The sequence below is a fragment of the Cynoglossus semilaevis genome, chromosome 6 (genome assembly GCF_000523025.1).
Source record: "Cynoglossus semilaevis isolate Cse_v1.0 chromosome 6, Cse_v1.0, whole genome shotgun sequence".
NCBI classification, from domain to species: Eukaryota; Metazoa; Chordata; class Actinopteri; order Pleuronectiformes; family Cynoglossidae; genus Cynoglossus; species Cynoglossus semilaevis.
The window spans coordinates 2340490-2362791 of NC_024312.1; the positions used below are offsets into that span (position 1 = coordinate 2340490).

The window sequence follows — 22302 nt, forward strand, 5'->3', positions numbered from 1 at the left end:
CCCCCAGACAGACACACACAGACGCAGACACAGACAGGAGGTTCTTAGAGACACAGGCTGGTGTTGATGGTGTTGTTGTTGTTAATGGTGTTGTTGTTGTTGGTGGTGTTGATGATGGTTGTACTCACTGCCTTCCCAGGTGCAGTGCAGCAGGTTTAGCGCCCCCTCCACCCGTTTCCAGTGCTGCAGGTGGAAGAAGGCGTAGGCGATGGCCTCGCTGTCGCCTCTCTTCAGGATGTGTTCTGGAGGAAGAATCAGACTCTTCATCTCCAGCAGATACTGAGGAAGAGGAGGAAACATTTCATTAGCTTTATACTTAGTCAGGCCAGAGGTCAGAGGTCAGAGGTCAGAGGGGTGACTGCTCACTTTGGGAACGTGAGGGTTGAACTCCACTGCTCTGTGAATGGCTTCTACTGCGTTCATCTCTGCTGTGGACAGACCTCGTCTGGACGCTGCCTCTGGAGAGAATCTACAGACAGACACAGACAGAGACACAGACACAATGGCTCCATCAGGGGACGGTGTAAGACATTAAATGTATAAAGTTCTGTTTTGTCTGTCAACACTAAGAGAACCGTGTCACAGTAGAACGTGGAACAATGACAACAGTAACAATGAGCCGTAACAGGGTCTCTGTCACTGCAGGCTGTTTCACTGTCTTCATCACTGTCTTCATCACTGTCTTCATCATTGTACTGAAGTGTTCACAGCAGCTCAGACCTGAACTGATACTCACTTGTCCGACACCGCCCTGGCTTTGAGCAAGGCTGCTGTGTAGCATATTGTTGCAGATTTAGGTAAACTGATATCTGTGGAGGAGACAGAGAGAAGACATGAGAGAAAGGGCGGGGGGGGGGGGGGGGGGGGTTACAGGTGATGGAGAGGAGCCTGGAGGACAGAGAGTGAAGACGGTGGAGTTTCACAGCCGTCTGTGTGGAGCTGAAATGGTTTTAGTTTCCTCAAAAACATTCGTCTGATTGGCTGAAATTTAACAGTCAATTTTGTGGCTGAAGTTCAGTCGACATTGTTGTATATTTGTGTGTGTGTGTGTGTGTGAGTGTGTGTGTCTCACCGTCGTACTTGGCCAGTACGGCCTGGACGTCAGCGTAGTTCTGGAGTTCTAGCAGTGACTCCAGCAGGTTCTCGTGGATATTGAACATACTGAGGAGAGGGAACTCCTTCATTAACTGGAAAACACACAACTGTTGTTATATGTAACACCAGACAGGGGGCGCCACATTCACAGTATATCACAGCCAGTAGACATGAGCTAACTTGTGATTTTATTTTCTACAATTTTCTCTTAATTGTTTAAATCATCTTTATGTCCTGACAATAAACAACAACAACAACAACAACAACAACAACAACAACTGAACCCCATCATATATGACTGCTGTTCATTGTCACTCAAACTCAGTGAAGTAACAAAGGGAACCACCAGGGGGCGACTGTACTAGTTAAAGAACAGTATTTACCAAATATTTGATTTGATTTTACTTCAGGTTTTCACTGTTACAACATGATAATTGTTTTTTTTTAATTCCATATCTGTGACTGAATAACTGTCGTTGTCTCTGTGTGTGTGTGTGTGTGTGTGTGTGTGTGTGTGTCCTCTGCTGACAGGGTGTGTACTTACATCTCTCATCATTTTAACAGCTTCTCGTGTTCGGCCCAGTTTTCTGGAGCACATGGCCAGTCTCCTCTTTATATACACCAGGACGTTGGTGTCTCTTCCTGGGAGAACACACACACACACACACACACACACACACACACACACGTGACGGAGTGTTCAAAGAAGCCCAGACTGAACCCCCCCTGACCTCCCCCCCCCCCCCCAGTCTCCACTCACTGTGCTGGGCCTCGTACTGTGTGCCGTGATGCTGGAGCTGCTGGCTGCGCCGGTAACAGCCCTCCCCAGCTTTGAGCGCCTGTTTGAACAGACGTTCAGCCTCCATGATGGTGGTGGCCTCCTCCTCCGCCAGGAGGATGTACGCCGTCGCACAGCTGCAGGGAGACGGGGGGAGAGAGTGAGTGAGGGAGGGAGGGAGGGAGGGGGGAGAAAACTGTGTGTTTTTACTGTATTTTCCAGAGAAAAAGTCGCACTTTTTTTTTCATCCCTTGTCTGGGTTCACGACATAAATAATCAAATATATAATTTCACGACTGTTAGTTTCTGCACTGACAGCCACTAGAGGGCACTGCTGCGACTTGTAGTCTGGAAAATACAGCATGTTTTTGTGGTTGATTCTTAAACCATGTTATTGAACTCACTCCTCCAGCTCCAGAGCTTCGTGTGCGGCGGAGATGCGAGCCTGTGGATTCCTCTCTCTCCACGCCTTCTGCATTACTGCCACAACACAGACAGACAGACAGGGGGCGTTAGTACCAGGTGTTTGTTATCGGTTCAAAGACCACACTCATCACTGGTCACTCCTCTGAGGTCAGCCGCGTTCACTCACTGGCGTCGGCGGGTCGGAGGTGATCGGAGTCACAGGTGAAGAAGGTCTGGTGATCCTGCGCCGACAAGTTCATGTCGTAGTAGGTCAGCGGCTCTCGACCCGTCACCCATGTATATCTGTGCAGAAACACGAGTGGAAACATTGATACGTAATGTTGACAGTTTCTATTTGAATTTAAAGTGTTTGATTCTGATCCACACAATGAAAACACGCAGGAGAGGAGGGTCAGGGTGAGGGTGAGGGGTCAGGGTCAGGGTGAGGGGGGAGAGGGTGAGGGGTGAGAGGTCAGGGTGAGAGGTGAGGGGTCAGGGTGAGGAGGGAGGAGACGCAGACTCAGCAGGTGTGTTGACTTGATAAAAGCAGAATTTGACTCTGAACGACTGTGTGCAGTGGGTGAAGGTACAAGAAGACGAGAAGGACAGAAAAACATCACAGCAAGACAAATGAAAAGGCCCAAAAAGGCCCAAGACCAGGAGGGAGGTCTCATCAAACGGGGGAGACGGGGGAGAGAGGAGAGAATAAAAGTGATCCAAGGGGAGAGAAAGAGATCAGAGGAAACTGAGATCAAACCTGGAGGAAAGAGGAGGAGGATGAAGGGGAGAAAGTGGAGGATTAGGAGAGAAATAATCGTTACAGTGAGTCAGAGGAGGAAACGACAGACAGACGAGGAGGAGGAGGAGGAGGAGGAGAAGATACAGAGGAGGTGAAGATACAGAGGAGGTGGATCAGAGAGATAAAGATGACAAACAGGAGGCCGGGGAGTGAACATGACAAACAAACACTGATCAACAGAGAGGAGGAACAGGAACAGGAGGAGGAAGGGAAGGAGAACGAATGATAGGAATGTGAAGGGAGGTAGATGGAAGGGAGTAGAAAAGAGAGAAAATGAAACAAGAGGAGGAACAGGAGGAACAGGAACAGGAACAGGAGGAGGAACAGGAACAGGAGGAGGAGGAGGAACAGGAGGAGGAACAGGAGGAGGAGGAGGAGGAGGAGGAACAGGAACAGGAGGAGGAGGAACAGGAACAGGAGGAGGAGGAGGAGGCAGCGTTCATCTGCCGTCACTCACCGATTATACTCCGCTCCTCGGAACAAATTGAGAGGATTTCTCCACACTTTACATTCTGCAGCAGAGGACGGAGACAAAGAAGAAGAACAGTGGTGATGATGAGCGTCAAGGGCAGAGGGACCAACGATCCCCCTCCCCTTTACCCCCCCCCCCCCGGTGCACTTCTAAGAGTGACTGTTAACTCTACCATACGACCCTGCAGCTCACTGACCGACTCACTGACCTCTGTGACAACAGGAAGGAGGACTGAAACACGTCCACACAGACTGCTGCTGCCATCACCACATGACTGGACTGGACTGGTCAGTGGTCAGTGGTCACTGGTCTTTACTGCAAATAGTTTCCAGGTGTGGAGGAGAGAACTATTTAAATTCCCTTAATTAGTCTGAAAACTATTATTTATTTACTGCAAATAGTTTGTCTTTGGTCAACAATTAAATGCTTCTTCCACCAGGTGGCAGCAGATGACTATAGAAGAAAGACAGACTTGGCTGTTAAAACTCTGGTGCACATCTTTCTTCAGTCCCGTTGAGTACATCAGGGCTGTGTTCAACTAAACAGGCTCAGGTTTATCAAGTCGTCATTATTCTGTTTCTGACGTCGTCTTCTCTCTGAACGTAAAGACGAGGATTTTAATCCAGAGTCGACGGCTGCCGTGACAAGATCAGTCCGTCTGAAAATGTTCAACACTTTCTTTTCATCTGTATAATCCTACTGTGCTGAGCTGTAAACAAAAGCTGATGTTGGTGGGGGGGGGTCAGCTATATTCAAACAGATTATCTGGAGGATTAGGAGAATATTCCATTTATTATACCCAGAAAAAAAACTGCTGACGGTGTGTATTCTGTTCTGTGTGTTTCACTTATAAGAGGGTGAATGATGTAAGAAAAAAAATCTAATTATTCATCAGATTAATGATCAGATTATTCATCATCCTAACAGATTAACCAGTCACGGTGGACACAGGACGACTTCTCACCAGACACACTCTGTCTGTTGGAGTCAGCCTCTCCGTTACTAGTGTTGGAGTTGCTGGGTGAGCTGCTGTCGACTCCGCCCAGCAGGGGGCGCAGGTGGCTCACAGACACCTGCTCTATGAAGGACGTCCCATATTTCCTGAAATACCACCATTCAAAGATCTGTGGAGACAAAGAAGGAGGAGGAAGAGGAGGAGGAGGAGAAGAAGGAGGAGGAGGAGGAGGAGAATAAGAACTCAGTGATGTTTTTCTGTCTCCTGGTTTTAAAGGTACGATACATTTCTACAGTGATCACGTGGGTTCATGTCAAGAAAGGTCAACAAATACACTCCTAACAACATGTCTCCACTCGTGGACCTCCAGCCAGAGGAGGCGCTGTGCTGCCTCCGTGGACCAAAGACTGTTGAGTCATGGTGGCAGTAGTGAGAACCAATCAGACGCTAGAGTGAGACTGGAAGCTGCTCCTGAAAACCACCCTGACTGACTGAGTGTGTGTGTGTGTGTGTGTGTGTGTGTGTCCTTGTCAAACACTAACTCACTCTGACTCAAAGGCTTCAGTCCAGTCCAATCAGGTTCAAGTCAAAGAACATGTGACTCCACAGGAAACACACAGTTAACCTGGTGACAGTGTGGCGGTGGCCAAACTATGGTTTAAGGTACCATTGGTGGTACTGTAGTGACCAACACTGACCTACAGATGTACAACAACCAATGACTGATGAATCGAGCTGAGAAGTTGAAGGTGAATTTTCCAAACGACGACTGTTCTTTAATCTGATTCGTCCTAAGAACAGCTGCGTCGTCCAACTGAAGGGTGACCTCTGTGGTGAACCACTGTATATCCATAAAAATATATATATTTATATGCAATATATACATAAATCACACACACGTAATATATAAATATATATATAAAAATATTAAAAATCAAACCTGACTGTTTTCTCTACGTTGACAGTCCAGTTGTCGTTAAACTACAGGGTTTTATTTCTACTATATTAAAGGATGATTTTCCCTCCTTTCACATTCTCTTTGACACATTCAGAGGCTGACTGATTTCTTTTCTTTTTTTCTTTTTTCTGTGCCTCCTCTCATTACTGACCTAATGAGTATGGATTTTCTCTGCTCAGCCTCTCGTGGCCTTTGAACCTGTGATTAAACCACTAACAAATGACATCCAGCCTCATTAAGTCACCCAGGAAGAGTGGAGCTGAGCTGACGCAACACCAGAGTACACATCTGACAGAGTAGCTCCAGGTACTGCAGGTACTGCAGGTACTGCAGTATTAGCAGGTGTTTACTGACAACAGTCCACCGTCCAGGTGATGATCAGAAAGTCTTACCAAAATGAGTCCTGATATGAGGGAGGAGGTTCCCGTCAGAGCCACGTAAAACTTGGGCGTCAGGGTGTTCAGAAACATGCTTACTGTTGAGGAGACAAGAAACAGAGACGGAAACAAGATGAAGGCTTACAATCACTTAGAAGAGGAACATCATTTTAGAAAGAAAAACTCTAGAATAAAAGTAGGACAAGTCTACAGAGGAACGCCTGGAAAAAAGGAAAAAAAAAAAAACCCAACAACTTCAGAACAGTTTAAAGACATGAAAGGTTTCAGTCAAACTTGTCACTCGCAGCTCTGGGCTTTTCCCAGAGAGCCCGGCTGCTCCTCAACAAGGGAGACCAGAGGAGGCTGTAACTACAGAGGAAGACAGTGACGGGGGGGGTTCCCAGTGTTTGTAGACGCTGCTTATGTTGGAACAAAAGTCAAAACTCTCTCGTTCCCAGTGTTTGTAGACGCTGCTTATGGTCTCCATCCTAACCAGGTACTAAAGTTTATATTAACAGTGTTGTTGGACAGAAACCAGGCCGTCACCCTCACTTTGAGACCACTGAGCTGAGTGGTTGGAGATGAGCGCTCATGACACACACGGCAGTAAAAAACAATCACCCACGACTCGTTCTCCTCAACAGAAGACAAACACTGTCACGCTGCCCTGGTTCTACGACCAAGGCCGAGGCAGGAGGAGAAGAGGAGTCGCCTCAAACACCTTAAAGGTTGGCAGAGCAGGACGTAGCTCGGCCGTCGTACCGCCGCCCACAGACACACGTCTGTGTGCACGCGCCGGCGTTGGTGGGTGCAGCTGCAGAGCTTTTCACTGCTGTCAAGTGGGAGCTCTCGTCTCAGCAGAAAAGACTCTTTCACAGCAGCCCGTGGTGAAACAGGCGGTCGCCCCGACAACCCCTGTCAGCGCCGCACAGAGCCGAGGACACCGCCCTCTCTGACGCCTAGCTGTTAGCAAATAAGCTAACAACAGCTAACTGGTTGTTTTCCACAGCACTGGAGGATGAACGGTGTTACTGCATGTTTAAATCTTCACTCAGTCCAAATTTACAGAAGTGAAAAAAAAGTTAAATTCAGTGAGTATGAAGCGACAGCAGCTAAGATAACAGCTAGCATGGAGGCTAAAAACAAGACACGAAGAAAAACTAGTGTTTTCACAGTGTACGTTTAGGTTCACGTCCACGATGCAGTTGAATTTTATCTGTTTGTTGAACAATTTGGACTAATTTTTCTCTTATTTGACACATTTATGGGTTAAAATGAAAATATTTCTGTAAATGTTTCTTAAAAGCCCCCCCTCCGCGCCCCTCCCCACTTTTCCAGGACATTATAAACAGCTACAGTACAACAGACAAGTCATTGTGTGAAACAACAACACATTTTTTCCCCTCATTTTTTGATATTTTCTCCATGACTGGAAAATGTGTCATTTTTTCCAGGTTTTCCAGGTTTTCCAGGAAGCGTGGGAAAACCAACAGTTTCTGATGTTTGTGATTACAGTCCATCCAATTGGACCGTTTTCAAACTTCCTTGCAAACATAAACGGGAGCGTTTTCAACTTCCTTGCAAACAAAAAAATGTCTTTGTTGTTTTTGGTGATCAACCTCTGGTGTCGTCTACTGTTTTGGGCAACAAAGAAATCTTTACTCAACAGCAGCACGGGAAAAAAACCCAACTTAAATTCATAAGTTCCACTGTGACTTTCTTCCTAAAAATATTCCACCCAGTTGACGTTGGGAACCACAGAGTTGATTCACTGTCATTAAAGGTTTAAATCACACTCAGCCTCATAAACAGCTGCTTGGACGTTCATCGGAACAACCCTGAACCTCACGAAGGAAAAACTGTCGGCTCTGAGAAAATCCATGTTACAGACTTTAATTATAAAAACCCACGGAGCCAAAAATAGATCTATTACTGCAGAGACTTTAAAAAACTGAGAGACTGTTTGAAAAACAAACATTGTGATTTTAAGACGTTTGTTGATTCTTGAATTTCTGCTCGTGAGGTAAAGTCAACAGGTTTCATTTAATGTTCTAAACCTCTGACACGTCGAGAAGAAAAAAAAAACAAACTGCAGAAACTCCTGGCGGTGACTGTGCGTTGCTTTGGTCAGTGACACAAACGTACTGATTCTAGCTCTTCTAGCTCTTCTAGCCCAGGGTTTTTCTGTGACACAAACAGCAGTTAGTGGGCGGAAAGAAACACAGACTCTGACCAGAGCAGGGTGCAATCTTAAAGCAGCGCTGAGCAGCAGTGGTAAGTACAGCCTTTATTTCCGTTTGAGTGATTCTCTACGACAGACAGAGAGGAACGTCAACACCAACGCTGTGATGTAATAATCTGTCACACACAGCTCTGTGTTCTGCTGCCACGGGTTTAAATCCCACTCACAGAAATGATTGTAGCTGCGACTGAAAGTGATCCACGTGACTGCTGATTGGTCGAGGTGAGAATATGAACCTCATTCTGTGAGAAAACTAATGAATTTACAAGAAAACAAATGAGGTGGAACCGATCCTCCTGAAGAGAAAATGACTTCATAATTCATGTATTTAAAAAAACATTATAAATAATATTTCCTCCTTGATTTCATTATAAAGACAAATTCCATTTACAAGAAGGACTTCAAATATGTTTTGTAAAATATGTTGTAAATACGTTTTCGCTATGGAAGAAAAAAATCATCAACTCTGTGAATCATAAACCCTCTGTATCAGTCTTTGAAAAGAAACGTCTTTTCTATAAAAAAGAAAAAAGGCTCTGATTCAAACTGGTGTCAAGTTTACATTTCCAAGTCTACCACTGCTGTCAGCTGCCAGAGCACATGGGTAGTGGGGGGGTGGGGGGGGAGTTGGGGGTTGTATAGTGTGATGCAGTGAAGGAATAAATTCTAACAGACAAACTCAGGCCTAAATGTCACCCGAGACAACAGGAGACGTGACCTTTCAGGAAGTTGGGGGGGGGGATCAGGGGGGTGACGGACCGCTGGCAGGACAGGAATGACAAAGAACCCCCAGCTGAGACGCACAAACTCGTCCACTCGTCCATGTGCCATCACACAAACAGTGAACAGTGAAAGGACGTTCATATTGATGTAGTCAGACAGTCAGACGGTCAGTCAGTCAGTCAGTCAGTCAGACAGTCGGTCAGTCAGTCAGTCAGTCAGACAGTCGGTCAGTCAGTCAGTCAGTCAGTCAGACGGTCAGTCAGTCAGTCAGACAGTCAGTCAGACAGTCGGTCAGTCAGTCAGTCAGTCAGTCAGACGGTCAGTCAGTCAGTCAGACAGTCAGTCAGTCGGTCGGTCGGTCGGTCGGTCGGTCAGTCAGTCAGTCAGTCAGTCAGTCGGTCAGTCAGTCAGTCAGTCAGTCAGACGGTCAGTCAGTCAGTCAGTCAGTCAGACAGTCAGTCAGACAGTCAATAACTAAGACATCGTGCAGGGTTTTTGTCAAAGTGTTGACTCTGTCTGTGAAGCGATGGTTCTTCTTCTTCTTCTTCTTCTTCTTCTTCTGTTTATTTCTACAGCCACAGATGTCGACCAGGATGATTAAAAAATCTGTTGATTTGATTGGATGGAAACCAACAGGTGTGAGTCGACGCTCCTCCTCACAGGTCTGTGTAAATACACCAATCTGTTGAAGCTGGAGTGAATCTCACCAACACACACTCACACAGAGCTGCTCCACTCACCTCATGAATATCAACACAGACCTACGGGGCCCCCTGCTGTACACAACACAAAGGGCATTTACAAGTGAAAAAAAAATAAAAAATTCCCCCTGACAAACACAGTCATGGTACAGTTGTGTTCATGACTCCTCCCCCTCCACTCCCACTCCCACTACAGTCACACTACAGTCCCACTACAGTCACACTACAGTCACACAGCTCCTACAGATCTGAGTCCTCAGAAAAATAACTGACTAACAAAAAAAAAAGCACAGGGGGTTTTTTGGTCGCCACAAATCAAAGTCCGCGGCCTCCCTCGACATCACTGACCAGTGACGTCCCTCTGAAACGCTTGTGTAGTGTGTGATTGGCTGATACCTTTGAGTGACAGCAGCACCGAACAACCGTGAGCCGGCTCCTGTCGGGCTCTCTCTCTGGTTACCCAGCAGAACGAGTGTGAGGAGGAGGAGGGGGGGGGGTGAGGGGGAGATACAATCGTAGCCAATCAATAAGATGGATTTTAATGAAGGGGGCAGGGATGTGAGCGCTCCTCAGTCTCCTCCTGTAGGCGGTAACCATGACAACCCCTAAATGACCCAACGGGGAAAAGAGGACGAAGGAGTCTGTTTGGTGTTGATTTACAGAAAATCAAGGATCAGTCGTGTTAGCGTGTTAGCATGTTAGCATGTTAGCACTGATGTCAAACTGACGGGCGATACAAAATCTATTTTCATTTTTTTTAGGGCTTTTTCAAGAATTTGGTCCATCAGCACAGCCTGGTGGTCAAAGAGCAAATTCAAACAGTACCAACGGTAGAATCTATTCCAACAGCGACACCTGCTGTTCCTGCTTCAAGGTCAACAAACCTGTTCATTCTGGTTTTAAAACCTGTCAAAAGATTCATAGAAAATGAGTCATTGTTCACGTTCCATCTTGTACAGACGGGAAACGTTCTGTAGACAGGAGGAGAGACCCCCTCACCCCCACCCCCGACCCCCCCCCACACCCCCGACCCCCCCGCCTTCTGTTTGATCAATCATGTTTGATTAGCCTTTTGCTGTTACCAGGTAAACAGCACGTGTGGCTCAACATAAGGTGACGACAGAGGCTGCTGTGGTTTGACTGCTGAGCAAATTAACAACAAATAAAAGTCAAATAGGACGAAAAAAAACATCTGTTTAAATTTGTTCTACTGATAAGAAAATGTACAAAATCTGATTTATTAATCATAATCACGGGTCATCGACTGGTCAGGGTTTGAGGACATCTTTGTTATTTTGTTCAGTAGATCAGTGCAGCAGCACGGAAATCAATTCATTTGAGATCGCCACAAATAAATGTTATGAAAATAAAAAAAGTTATAATATAAGTTCCTCCCTCTGTTGGACGTCAACCTCTCGTTCTCTCTTCCATTCTTCTGCATGTGCTGAAAAGATGTCACTTCAAGTTGACAGAAAACACAAAATAATGACGACAGTAATGACTGGGTTTAACATGTTCAGATGATAAACTCCCTGTCCAGGAGCAATGTTGTTCAGGCGACTAGTTACTGGGTTAGTTAAGTGGTAGGAGACAAGGCAACAATGTTGCTGCACAGAGAAGATTGTCTGAGTGGAGCAGGGATCAGCTGAGTGACGCTGCACTTTGTTCCATTCTTCAGCTTCCTACCATACAAAAAGAGACAACGAGAGCGAGAGAGAGCGAGAGAGAGCGAGAGAGAGCGAGAGAGAGCGCTCAAATTAAAAAGCTGACGAGGTTAGCTGGAGTTTCTGGCCTGCGTTTGAAGACGATGATGACGGATGAAGAGTTCTCCTCTACAAGATTCTCCTAAGGTGATTTCATTAAAGGCCGCTCCTCCTCCAAGTTTCACCAAGAACAATGATCAGGCGGTAGCCAATCAGCACGCACCGATGTTGAACAACAAACTGTAAGAAGCGACGGCTGAGTATGTGTAAATATGGGCTTGTTTTTACAGCACGACCGTGAGCACAGCGTCAAAGACTCAACAATCGTGCTACACAAGTTAAACATTATCTCATCGGTGCCAGACGACTTCAGCTGAAGGTACAGTTGTCGGTTCCATTAACCTCTCACTAAGGTTCCTGCACTCTAATATTTCAGGGTCGTTGTGAGAACAGCAGCTTCTCTGAACCACGTGTTCATGACTAACACACACAGCTCAAACCAATGACTGTTTACTGCCGTCAGTGATGCACTGAGGGCAGGCTCTGTAAAGGCTTAGGGCTGCGTTTTAACTAACTGCAGTGATGTGAGCGGAGTTTCGCAAGTTCTTAGCAACTGATTTATCTTTCAATCGTGGTTGAAATCCTAAAAAACTCAACTCACACTCGATCGTGGTTCAAATCCTAAAAAACTCAACTCACACTCGATTGAGAAAACCGTTTTCCTTCGTCCTCCGACTCTGGTCTTCGTAGTCGTGCTGCACATGAACACAACAAAGTGATATTTAAATGTATAACATAAAAGAAATCCATCCAAGGTCCGTAACAAACGAGGTGAGAGAGACGAGCGAATGGAACCAGATGCAGTGGAATGATATCATCGCCTTTGGCCGCGGCCAAGACTGTGATCATTAAACTCAAGAGTCTCAGCTCTGTTGCTCTTGGCACCAGCTGTGTGTCGCTCAAATTATGGATGGCAGCAAAACGGCCTGGGAGCTGCTGCTGTTTGCTAAGTAGTTTCACAAAACTCCCACGTTCCACAGGGAGCAGAATGACGCCACGATGACAACAGATGACGTGGATCATCTGGAGAAATCTGATGGTGCGTTAAAACAACGAGTCGACGCCAGTTCACACAGTAAGAGCTGATTGATGAAATATTTTCAATGACAGTCAAGACTTATTTTTAAAAAATGGTTTGGAGGCGGAGGATGTGCATCGTCGCAGTTTCGGGTGTTTTCCCAGCATTTATCGTACAGTATACGCTCACTTTTCACACCTTAAAAACACAACGACACTTTCCAAAATTTTAAGCACCTGTATTAAAGCCGTCTCATTACGTCTCTGCTCCTGTGGCAGTGGGAAACTGTGACTGATTCAAACACCTCGACGACTGAAACTCAGAATCCACCAAGATGAAAAACTGCTAAATAAAGCCTTAGATATTTGAAAGGTTGGTGATTGTTACATATATATATATACATACATATATATATGTATGTATATATATATATATGTATATCAAATAGGTCTATTCATAATTCAAAAGGACAATTATAATGAAAAATGTGATTTTTTCTTTTATCATGTAATACACCCACAACATCTGCTTCTTTCTTCTATCTGTAAATCCTGACAATCTGAGCAGCAACCAGACCTTTAGGTTGAGCAGGAAAATTCAAGCTGCTTCTATGTTTTAAAGTTTCTACTTAACTACTGCTTTTGATGGAATTCAAAAAGGTCTCTACTTTTGATGAAACAGTGTAAAGACCACACAAAAAAAAAGTCAATTCTAAAGGACATAATACACAAGTCCTTTCTTTCCTTGAACTAATCTGATCTCTTCACCACGAATGAAAAAAGAGCTCCTGTCTTTACTGGACTATAATCTGTGATCGATGAATGTCGTCCAACCACATGTGCTGTTAATGCAAACCATTTAAGAATTCATGAATTGGACACACGTACGGGTCAATTATTTATCACCGCAGGTTCTGTAACATGTTATATAACATTAAGCATCAAACTTGTAAACATTTGCTCTGGTTCTATTAAAATAAAGGATCCACCAACTCCCAGGTTTAATTAACAGTCAAATGATTAAACAGTAGCTCAGCCGGGGTCACAGATAATCACAGGCTTCATTTCAAACCTCACATATTCAATCATATCATAGTGTATTTGAACATGACATCATCTATCAGTTGCTCCAGTTCTATACTATAAATAACCACGTATGTAAAACCTTCATACTCACATCACAGAGACTCAACCAACCAAAAAAAAAAAAATCAACAATTTTCTTTTCAATGATCTGAGAAGGTAATAATGGGACACACGGCAGCAGCTCCGTTGCCTCCACTGGTGCTGGTGAATGTGAGGCCTCGGTTCTTGAACTATGAGTAAAAAAAATATGAGCTTTTTGTTTTTTTGACCAATAAGAGCAACATTTTTTGGTTGCTTACTTTACACGAGCTGTAGAGACAAAAATAGCAGAAGTCAGCAGTTACCACAGAAACCAGATCTCTCTCTCTCTGCCCCCCCCACCACACCCCCCTCCCCTTCTTATAGGGGGGTTACCACAGCAACAGAGACAGCTGGCTGCTGTTGGGGAGCCGCTCGGCCTCATCCTATGGCTGTTGTCAGTTAGCCTCTAATGCTGCTCTGAGGAAACCGACACTTGGACGAACCAGTACCAACGTCTGACCTGGTCGACCTCAGGTCGGGCGTTCAAGGCTTCTTTTTTACTGGATTATCACTGGATTTTAAAACCATTTCATCTATATCTATATCACATCATCATGAAAAGACTGACAAACTCTATGATGGTGGTACAGCAGGACGTGGTTGACTGTTGACAGCCTGGTGTCAGTCCTACAGTAGGTGTTAGTGCATCATCACTCAGCTCTGAGGGACTTTATGTAAAAGTCGGACTCTCTGTGTTTCAGGAAACGCTCACATCAGATGAACAAGATGTAACGGCTTCAAAGGCAGAGTGATGTAACTGATATAATCCTGCTGACGTCAGGAGGAGTTATCGTGCAGGAAGTCAACAAACTAGTCCATTCACAGACTATTCTGGGCTCTGATGTCACGGGTTTGAAGAAGAGGGAATAAAAACAAACAAACAAACAAACAAACAGAATGACGCCTGTTTCTCTGGGTCTTCCTTCTTAAAGTGGAATTCTTCAGGACAAAATCACATTTCATGATCTACAAACTGAAGAGAAGTCTAACCTCTGACAGAATGACATATTATTATGATTCCTAAAATATTAGACAAATCTCTGATTCAGCAGCCAAACACCAAAGACTTTCTATAAACTTAGCTTCTTTATTGATTTCCTTTCCTGGAGACCATCTGTGGAAAACCACTACCACCATTTTCTCATGACTGTTCTGGAAGTTGACTGTTCTCAGTTGTTGTTAATATAATGACATGGTTTATGTGAGTGTGCTGTGTCTTTGACCCAGATCCATATTTCCTTTGACTTCCTTTAGTATTATCATCCAGGTCTTTCATGTGTTAACTCTCGCTCACCTTCTGTGGACGTGTACTTTAAATAACGTTTCAAAAAAAGAAAGAAAAAAAAATCAATACTGCCTGAAGCTAACTAGATACTACACTACAGAGAAAAGTGAAAGCACTGGCCTTCATTAAATGAACACCTGCCCATTCATCTATTTTTCCCCAAAAACAGCATTCAGAAAAACAGAACGGAGCTACTTTGGTTTCAAAGTCCAGATAAACTTTAGACTGACGCAAAATGATAAAGAAAGTGAAGTTTGTAACTTGTTCTGGCCTGTAACCACTCAGAGCACGTCTGTCAGCGTCTGTTTCTTTAGGTAAAAACACAACAACAACAAAAACAGACAAAAACAAGTTCAACAAAACTCAGAGCATTTCAATATAAACAACACACACACGAGTAAATATATAAAAGTGTAGTAGAATATAAAACAGAGACACCAACTTGAACTGAACTCCAGTGCATTATTATAAAGTCTGAACCTTGTTGGACAAAAAGGTTCAATCTGGCAAAAAAAAATACAGAGCGCTGAGCTTGACCCTCAAATGACCTCAGGTTTTGGTGAGGATTTTCAAACAGCCACACACACACACACACACACACACACACACCTAAAGCGATATCAGCAATCTGGAACTGGCAGCACTGCCGGAAAAAAAACAAACTCCACAGCGTTTGAACTCTGCTGCACATTTTTATAATGGAGAGATTTCACACCGAGGACGCTAACGCGCCAAGACGTCCGGCACGGCTAGCCTTCCCCCGACATCGAAACAAGTAAGTTACTTTTGGCTGTGACTTTGTGGCCAGAGAATCAATAAGATCAGCTCAGACCTCCGTGGAGCATCGACCTGGCAGAGGAGAGAGCCGTTACAGCACTGATGACAGAGACGGGGTTTGAACCAGGGCCTACCTCCACATGAACACTGTTGTCAGAAAAGATCAAGAACACACACACACACACACACACACCAGCAGCAGTGGGCTACTTTAGCACAGACAGCAGCCTGGGACGTAAAGCTGCTAAGATGGTCCAATAACTGGTCTCGTGGCTAACGGGACGGAGGAGGAGACGCTGCTGAGTCTGGAAACAACAGCAACTCTGCTGAACGCTGCCATCTTCTGACACGTCCATCTTCACACGTGCCAAACATGCGTTAGGATTAACAGCTTTGGATCGGAGCTGGGACGGAGTGAGAGCACATCAACAACGCTCACACATGCACACGCTAAGACAGAGAGACAGAGAGAGAGAGAGAGAGAGAGAGGGAGAGAACGCACAGGTGGAAATCTCAGCAGCACCAGCTAGCTCCTAGCTGCTGACCCTCGGGGCTAAAAATGGTAGGTCCCAGTTTCTTCACTGTGCAATCTGCCACCAGCACAACCACGGAGGGGGAAAAAAAAAAAACAGCAAAGTGTCGGGGAGAAACAAGGAGGGACACAGGACCGGAGGAGAGACGGCCATTTCCTTTGTTCCTCCTCGTCCATTAGACGGAACATCAAAGGACACAGAACACAAACAAACACAGAAGGCGGGAGGATGGTGTTGGTACTTACATGAGGACTCTGTGCCGAACATGGCTGGGCCGGGAGCTGTGATGGACAGAGAGGAGGAGGAGGAGGAGGAGGAGGAGGAGGAGGAGGCGGAGGAGAAGGAGAAGGGGGAGGAGATGGTGGAGGAAAGAGAGGAGAGAGAAAGGGGAGGGTGATGGAGTGAAAAAGAGAGAGAGAGAGAGAGAGAGAGAGGGGTTGATGAGCAGGCAGCTACACAGCGGGGGTCATCAAAGCAACACAATGCAGCCAACCAGCCGTCACTGCCTCCCAGACGTCCAGATGCCCTCGCTCCACTATCCGTTCCTGCTTTTTTAAAATCCCTCCTTTCCTTTACATGCGCTTGCACTCGGCTCGCCGCGGAGACAACCTCAAAGACGCCGAAAGCCTTACAGCAGAGGCTCACAGCGACACACGGCCGTGGGTCCTTTACGGTTGTGGGAAACCGTGGTCAAAAAGGAGGAGAATGAAGCCTGACATGTCTGTAGTACATACTGTCCTGCTCACCCTCTCCTCTCCATCACTCCCTCACTTCACTGTAGGATTTACTCATGTAAAGAGATGGGAGAACACAGAGAGGGAGGGAGGGAGGGACGGGGGGGCGGGGAGAGAGAGAGAGAGAGAAACAGAGAGAGCAGGACAACAGGGAAGTAAAATATAAATAAATACAATCGCTGCTTCTGCTTCTCCACCGTGAGACAAAAGCAACGCAAACAGAGTGACATCAGGTCGGGGGGTGGGTGAGGGGTGGGTGAGGGGTGGGTGAGGGGTGGGTGAGGGGTGGGTGAGGGGTGGGTGAGGGGTGGGTGAGGGGTGGGTGAGGGGTGGGTGAGGGGTGGGTGAGGGGTGGGTGAGGGGTGGGTGAGGGGTGGGTGAGGGGTGGGTGAGGGGTGAGGGGTGGGTGTTGATGTAGTTGAGGAGGTTCAGTGAGGAGGGGGGGTAAAAGCAAATGTGAAAAAATAGGGAAAAATCGAGAGCTGGAGGCAAAGAATGAGAGAGGGGGCAGATAGAGGGGGGGCAGATAGAGAGGGGGAGGAGAGGCAGCTGGAGCTGAGACAGGCATTGGAGGAAAATAGAAAAAACACGGCCAATCAAAATGGTTGGTCTGCACAGACACGCAGTACGTGGGGGGGTGGGGGGTGGGGGGGGTGTTAAATTATGACCACCGGTGAATCACAGAAGACCTTAGACAATCTGAAACTACACCTTTAATAAAATTTCCACCAGTTGAAATCAACGCAGAGGAAATGAAGCCGTGACTTGGACATCGTTGAACTTGATTAAATGAAGGCGTGCGTTGGTTCACACGTTTTACTAAAGGACATATAAAAGAAAAAATACAATTTGACATTTACAACTAGAAATCAGTTGAGTCTAGCTCCCCCTTCAGGATATAGAAGATATATTCAAGGTTATTTATAAGGTTTTATTTTTTTTAAAAAGTATTTAATTCCTGAGAGTAGACTGATGCCAGCCTGTGGTTGGATAAAACCAAGGTGAGGTGTCAGTAATTTGGAGACAAACCCAAAATTACGAAGACGAGAATATATGCAGAAAAGAACCAGGTCCAACAACCACGACATTTTAATCCAACCAGGAGCCACTGTTTCAGCTCGGTGCATCACCATCGCTGGGCTGGGTCTCCTTTAAATCAAGTTCCATAGAACACACACACACACTGGGCCTGGTGCCAGTGTGTGTGTGTGTGTGTGTGTGTGTGTGTACAACAGCCGGACGCCTGCGTCCTAGCATGGGTATTAGCTGAGCTGCTGAATAGGGGAGCGTGGACGGGTGGAGGCCCACGTCCTTTTGTATCTCAAATCAAGCCGTCCACCTGCTCCGCCTGCTCCACCTGCTTCTACTTTCAGATGAAAAGTCTCCCCAACATCTGCCACACTCCCAAAAACATCCTCAAGGACAAGAAACAACAATGTTGAGTCTAGAAGAATCTAAAATATTACTGGACACCATCTGTCACTCAAACAAACTCCAGTTTAGATGAACTGATTGTTAGGGCAGTTGAACCTGCCCTAACAATCCTGATAATCTCCCTAGAGGTCAACAGTGGTACTGAAGGGTCAACGACTCTTTGTGACTCCTCAGTGGTGTGGGTTTACTTCAGGTACACATTATCTGGTACGTATGACCTTTGATATGACCTTTGATTTGACCTGTCTGCTCCAGCCTATCAGACATTTTGAGGCATTTACATTTACAGGTTTAATGACAGACAGACAGTCACTCCATCAATACACTACCTGCAGCGTCTTTACACACAATTAAACAACGTCCATGTCCAATTATTGTCTTCACCTTAAAGACGGTCTCTTCTCCAGAACAGCCTTCACTTTATTTTTTTTCCTGAACAACGCTCACCTAACCCCACCCCCTCTTCCATCACAGAGTTCCAGCCCAAAAATGCATCTCCTTCTGGTTGCTAAGTAACTGAAAATAAGCAGGAGGAGTGTAGCCATCCTTCAGCAAGACGGAAAAGAAGGAGGATACAAAAAGAAGGAAAAACATGTTTCTGAGGAGAACCGTCTGCACCAAATCAGAAACTGAACGTTAAATATTTAAATCCAGCATTTGTCCAAATTTAAAATTTAAATTTAAAATTCGGACAAATGTATTAAGTCTGCATTGATGTCTATAAAACGTTTCAGCCTCAGTGTTTATTTAAAATATACTGTATATTATTCAATTCATTATTGTAATTTCACCAAACGTGTAACATTTATTATTATTATTATCTTGTTCTTTAACCAAACCCTTTAGGAAACAGATAGTGTAGATAATAGAGATGTCAAAAACTTCTCTGAACTTCACTGTGATAAAGTTGAGGTCAAATGAAAGTGTGAACGGTTTCTTTGATTAGTTATTCCACCTGTTTGACTGTGTTTATATTTCCATTGACTACAGCCGTCTCTTCACCTGTTTGTTTATATTTCCACTGACTACAGCCGTCTCTTCACCTGTTTGTTTATATTTCCACTGACAATAACCTTCAGCTGTCCAAACAAGGGAGCGTCCAGTACAAGCAGAGCTTCCTGCTGTAACTAACCAGTTACACTGGAACGTTCATATTTCACTCCATCATCATCTTCACTCACTGAACCTGATGCTTCAAACTAATAAACAACAACAACAGAAAACCAAGATGACGTAACCATGAACCAACCGTGTCTGAACACGAGGCGTTCTTCAACGTGCTGCTGGTGCACTTCTAATTTTGGGTCAGGGTTTAAGTGATGCATCGCCAACAACAGAAAGAAGAGAACGCCGACCAGTTACGGCGGTGACTCTGCGTCCACACGTACGGGACGAGTGTGTCCTGCAGCCTGTCTCTCATTACACTGACTCTTTATGTTCTCTCCAGGTTTGATTGGTGGGAAAATCTGCAGGCTGTCAATTCTGTCTTAACTAACGGTGACTGAACACGTCAATAATGAAAACGACTGAAGAGCCAGGATGAGGGGAAAAAAAAGATGACCTCCAGCTGACCTCTGACCCGTACGTCAAAAAGTTAGAAAAGAGATTTTAACCACAGAAATCTTTTCTCTTTATGACTTCATCAAACGTCTGTTTTATTTAATACAAAAGTGAATGATTTTGAAAGCAGCTGATCTGACGTGTTAGTCACAGCTGACACTCAGTCACATGGTTTACCGTGGATTACAGGCTGAGCACCAGTGGAGTGAACACCTACAGAGGGCCGACCGTGGTGTTTTCCCCGGCAGGGCAGGGCCGTGTGTCCTGTCAAAGGTAGAGCAAACATAACTCTCTGGGATCCAGTTGCCAAAGTGTGTTGCGCGTGTTCTAAAAATAAAGGTTCCCGACCAGTCTGTTCTGGCTTTGTGGTGAATTTGTGCCGTGTCTGTGTGCGTCACCTCATGCTGCTAACTCAGAGTGTTTTTGTTAGCGTTCTGAATTTCACTTGAAGTGACTGCCCACAAACACCTCGGCACTTGGCGGTGATGTCTGGTGCTGGTGAAGTGGTTTAATGTGTGACATGTCGGACATTTTTCTTCCTCGAGTTCATTTGTGACATTTTCTGTCCTCCGCCTGTGGAGCTGCATAATCACCAGGTTCTTCGTACAAAGGCTGCACCGCTACACACCGCACACACACAATACTGGAATCAGTTTAGCACCGAAAGAAGCTGCGAGGGGACGGGGGGGGGCGTGGGGGGGGTGAGGGTCCTGTCTTCAAAGAGATTTCATTTCCATTTCTGGTGCATACATTAATTCTCCGAGGACCAGAGATCCTGGGAACAATGCCCTGCAGAGACTGTGGGAGCCCAGATACGAGCTAAGACTGTGCCAGCTTCACCCGCAGAAACATAAAGACACATCATGGACCAGCATTTCAGCTGCGTTAGGAGCTAAACAGTCACCCAGGACCGAGAGGAGTTGGTGTGTGAATGTGAAACGCTCCATAAATCCTTCTGTGAGTCCCGTGGTTTCACATCAAAACGACGGCAGCTGTTCTCCAGCACAGATCCAATCATTCATTGGCCACAAACTGCTTGTTGCTGAATTTGGCAGTTTAAGCAGAGCGTCATCTGATTTAATACCATCTGCAGGAGCGTAAAGTAACGTTAGCGTAAAGTAACGTTAGTGTGAAGTAACGTCAAGAACCACGGGATGAAACGCTTTCATCACGCTGGCTCTGACGGCCTGACGTGAGCAGGGATTATGGTTGGAGTTTGGATCTATAACTGGTCACTGTCCTGGTGGTGGGATTTATATTGCACATGCTGTGGAATAACAGGGTCTGATAACAGCCTTTCTGTGTCAGGTTTGCTAATCTACATGTTATAAAAAAAAAGAGGAACGCAGGGTCAATTACATGTGCTGCTGCTGAGATAGTGAGCGTGAACGTAATTATGATTTACATTAAGGGGCAAATGAGTGACTGAGTCCAACCTCAGGCTGTGAAACAAACATCACACAGTGACGGTGCGACTGTGAGTCACTGACATTAGTAAAATGGTTCATTTGACTATGGAAATACGCTGTGTGGGAAAAGACGCCAAGAGAATTTACATGGATACAACAAGACGTTTACCGCCGCCTGATCTCTGCTTCCTCTTTTACTGACAAATCCAATACAAAGCAGAACAGTAGCATTAAGTACGTTAACCAGAATGCAAAATGAAACCATTTGAGACACCTGGTGACAAACAGAAGCTGAGCAAATATCACTTAAAAAAAAAAATCATTTTCTGAACCTGTCTTATGTGTTTCTGTAATTCTTGAAAAACCTTTTAAAAAAGGAAAGGTTTTTGTTGTTTATTTAACATTGTGTTACATATTAAAAATGCAAAACCTTTTCTACAGAGGCCTGGCTGAACCAGTTTCAGGGTTAGTGAATGTAAATGATTGTTTTCCTAATTAAATAAAATGAGAGAAGACCTGTCAGTGTCAGCCGACTCTGAGCCACAGGTCATCTGTCCTCAGTGAAACAAATGTTTTGGTCTGTGCCAGTGACAAACGAGTGGAAAAACCAAAACACACGAAATTTAAAAAAAGAAAAAAAAAAAAAGATCAAACTTGACAAGTCTATTTTTAGCCATCTAAACTAAGATTCACCTGCTGTGAGAAGACTAAACCTCAACACCTTTTCTTAGTACGTCCAGGGGCTGTGACCACTACACTAGTCAGACCTCACCAGAAGGTTCAGGGTTCGATGCCACTTAGACAACACAAACACAAACTTGACACATCCAGTGCCTGAGAACCCGTTAGCTCTGACCCCTCAGTCAATGAGCGACACGTGCACACGCACGCACACGCACGCCACTATTAAGACTGGGCCAGCAGGCTGAAGGCCCTCCTGACATCTCTGGTTGCAGGCAGCTGGACTGCTGAAAGAGCACATTCTTCCATCTGCAGCCCAGCACAGCCACAGGAGACACGTCGCTGGCTGTGAGGAGACACACATTCATGCCAACAGGAGCGCCCAGCGGCAGCTCCATGCCCCGCGGCGGGGCCCTGGCCCGGGGGAGCCCGCTGGC

General features: G+C 45.5%; 1 protein-coding gene across 1 annotated transcript in view; it reads right to left on the reverse strand.

Annotated features, from left to right (window-relative positions):
• The window catches only part of st7 (suppression of tumorigenicity 7), a 26600-nt gene that overhangs the window by 1612 nt on the left and 2686 nt on the right, over positions 1 to 22302 (reverse strand). Inside the window, exons 2-13 of the mRNA XM_025056311.1 lie at positions 16293 to 16328; positions 5855 to 5937; positions 4514 to 4673; positions 3535 to 3589; positions 2466 to 2581; positions 2278 to 2353; positions 1856 to 2010; positions 1640 to 1737; positions 1073 to 1187; positions 737 to 809; positions 367 to 469; positions 85 to 279 (exon numbers count right to left, since the gene is read on the reverse strand). Coding sequence (XP_024912079.1) covers positions 85 to 279; positions 367 to 469; positions 737 to 809; positions 1073 to 1187; positions 1640 to 1737; positions 1856 to 2010; positions 2278 to 2353; positions 2466 to 2581; positions 3535 to 3589; positions 4514 to 4673; positions 5855 to 5937; positions 16293 to 16314 — 1251 coding nt within the window. The 5' untranslated portion in view covers positions 16315 to 16328. The remainder of the gene's footprint in view (positions 1 to 84; positions 280 to 366; positions 470 to 736; positions 810 to 1072; positions 1188 to 1639; positions 1738 to 1855; positions 2011 to 2277; positions 2354 to 2465; positions 2582 to 3534; positions 3590 to 4513; positions 4674 to 5854; positions 5938 to 16292; positions 16329 to 22302) is intronic.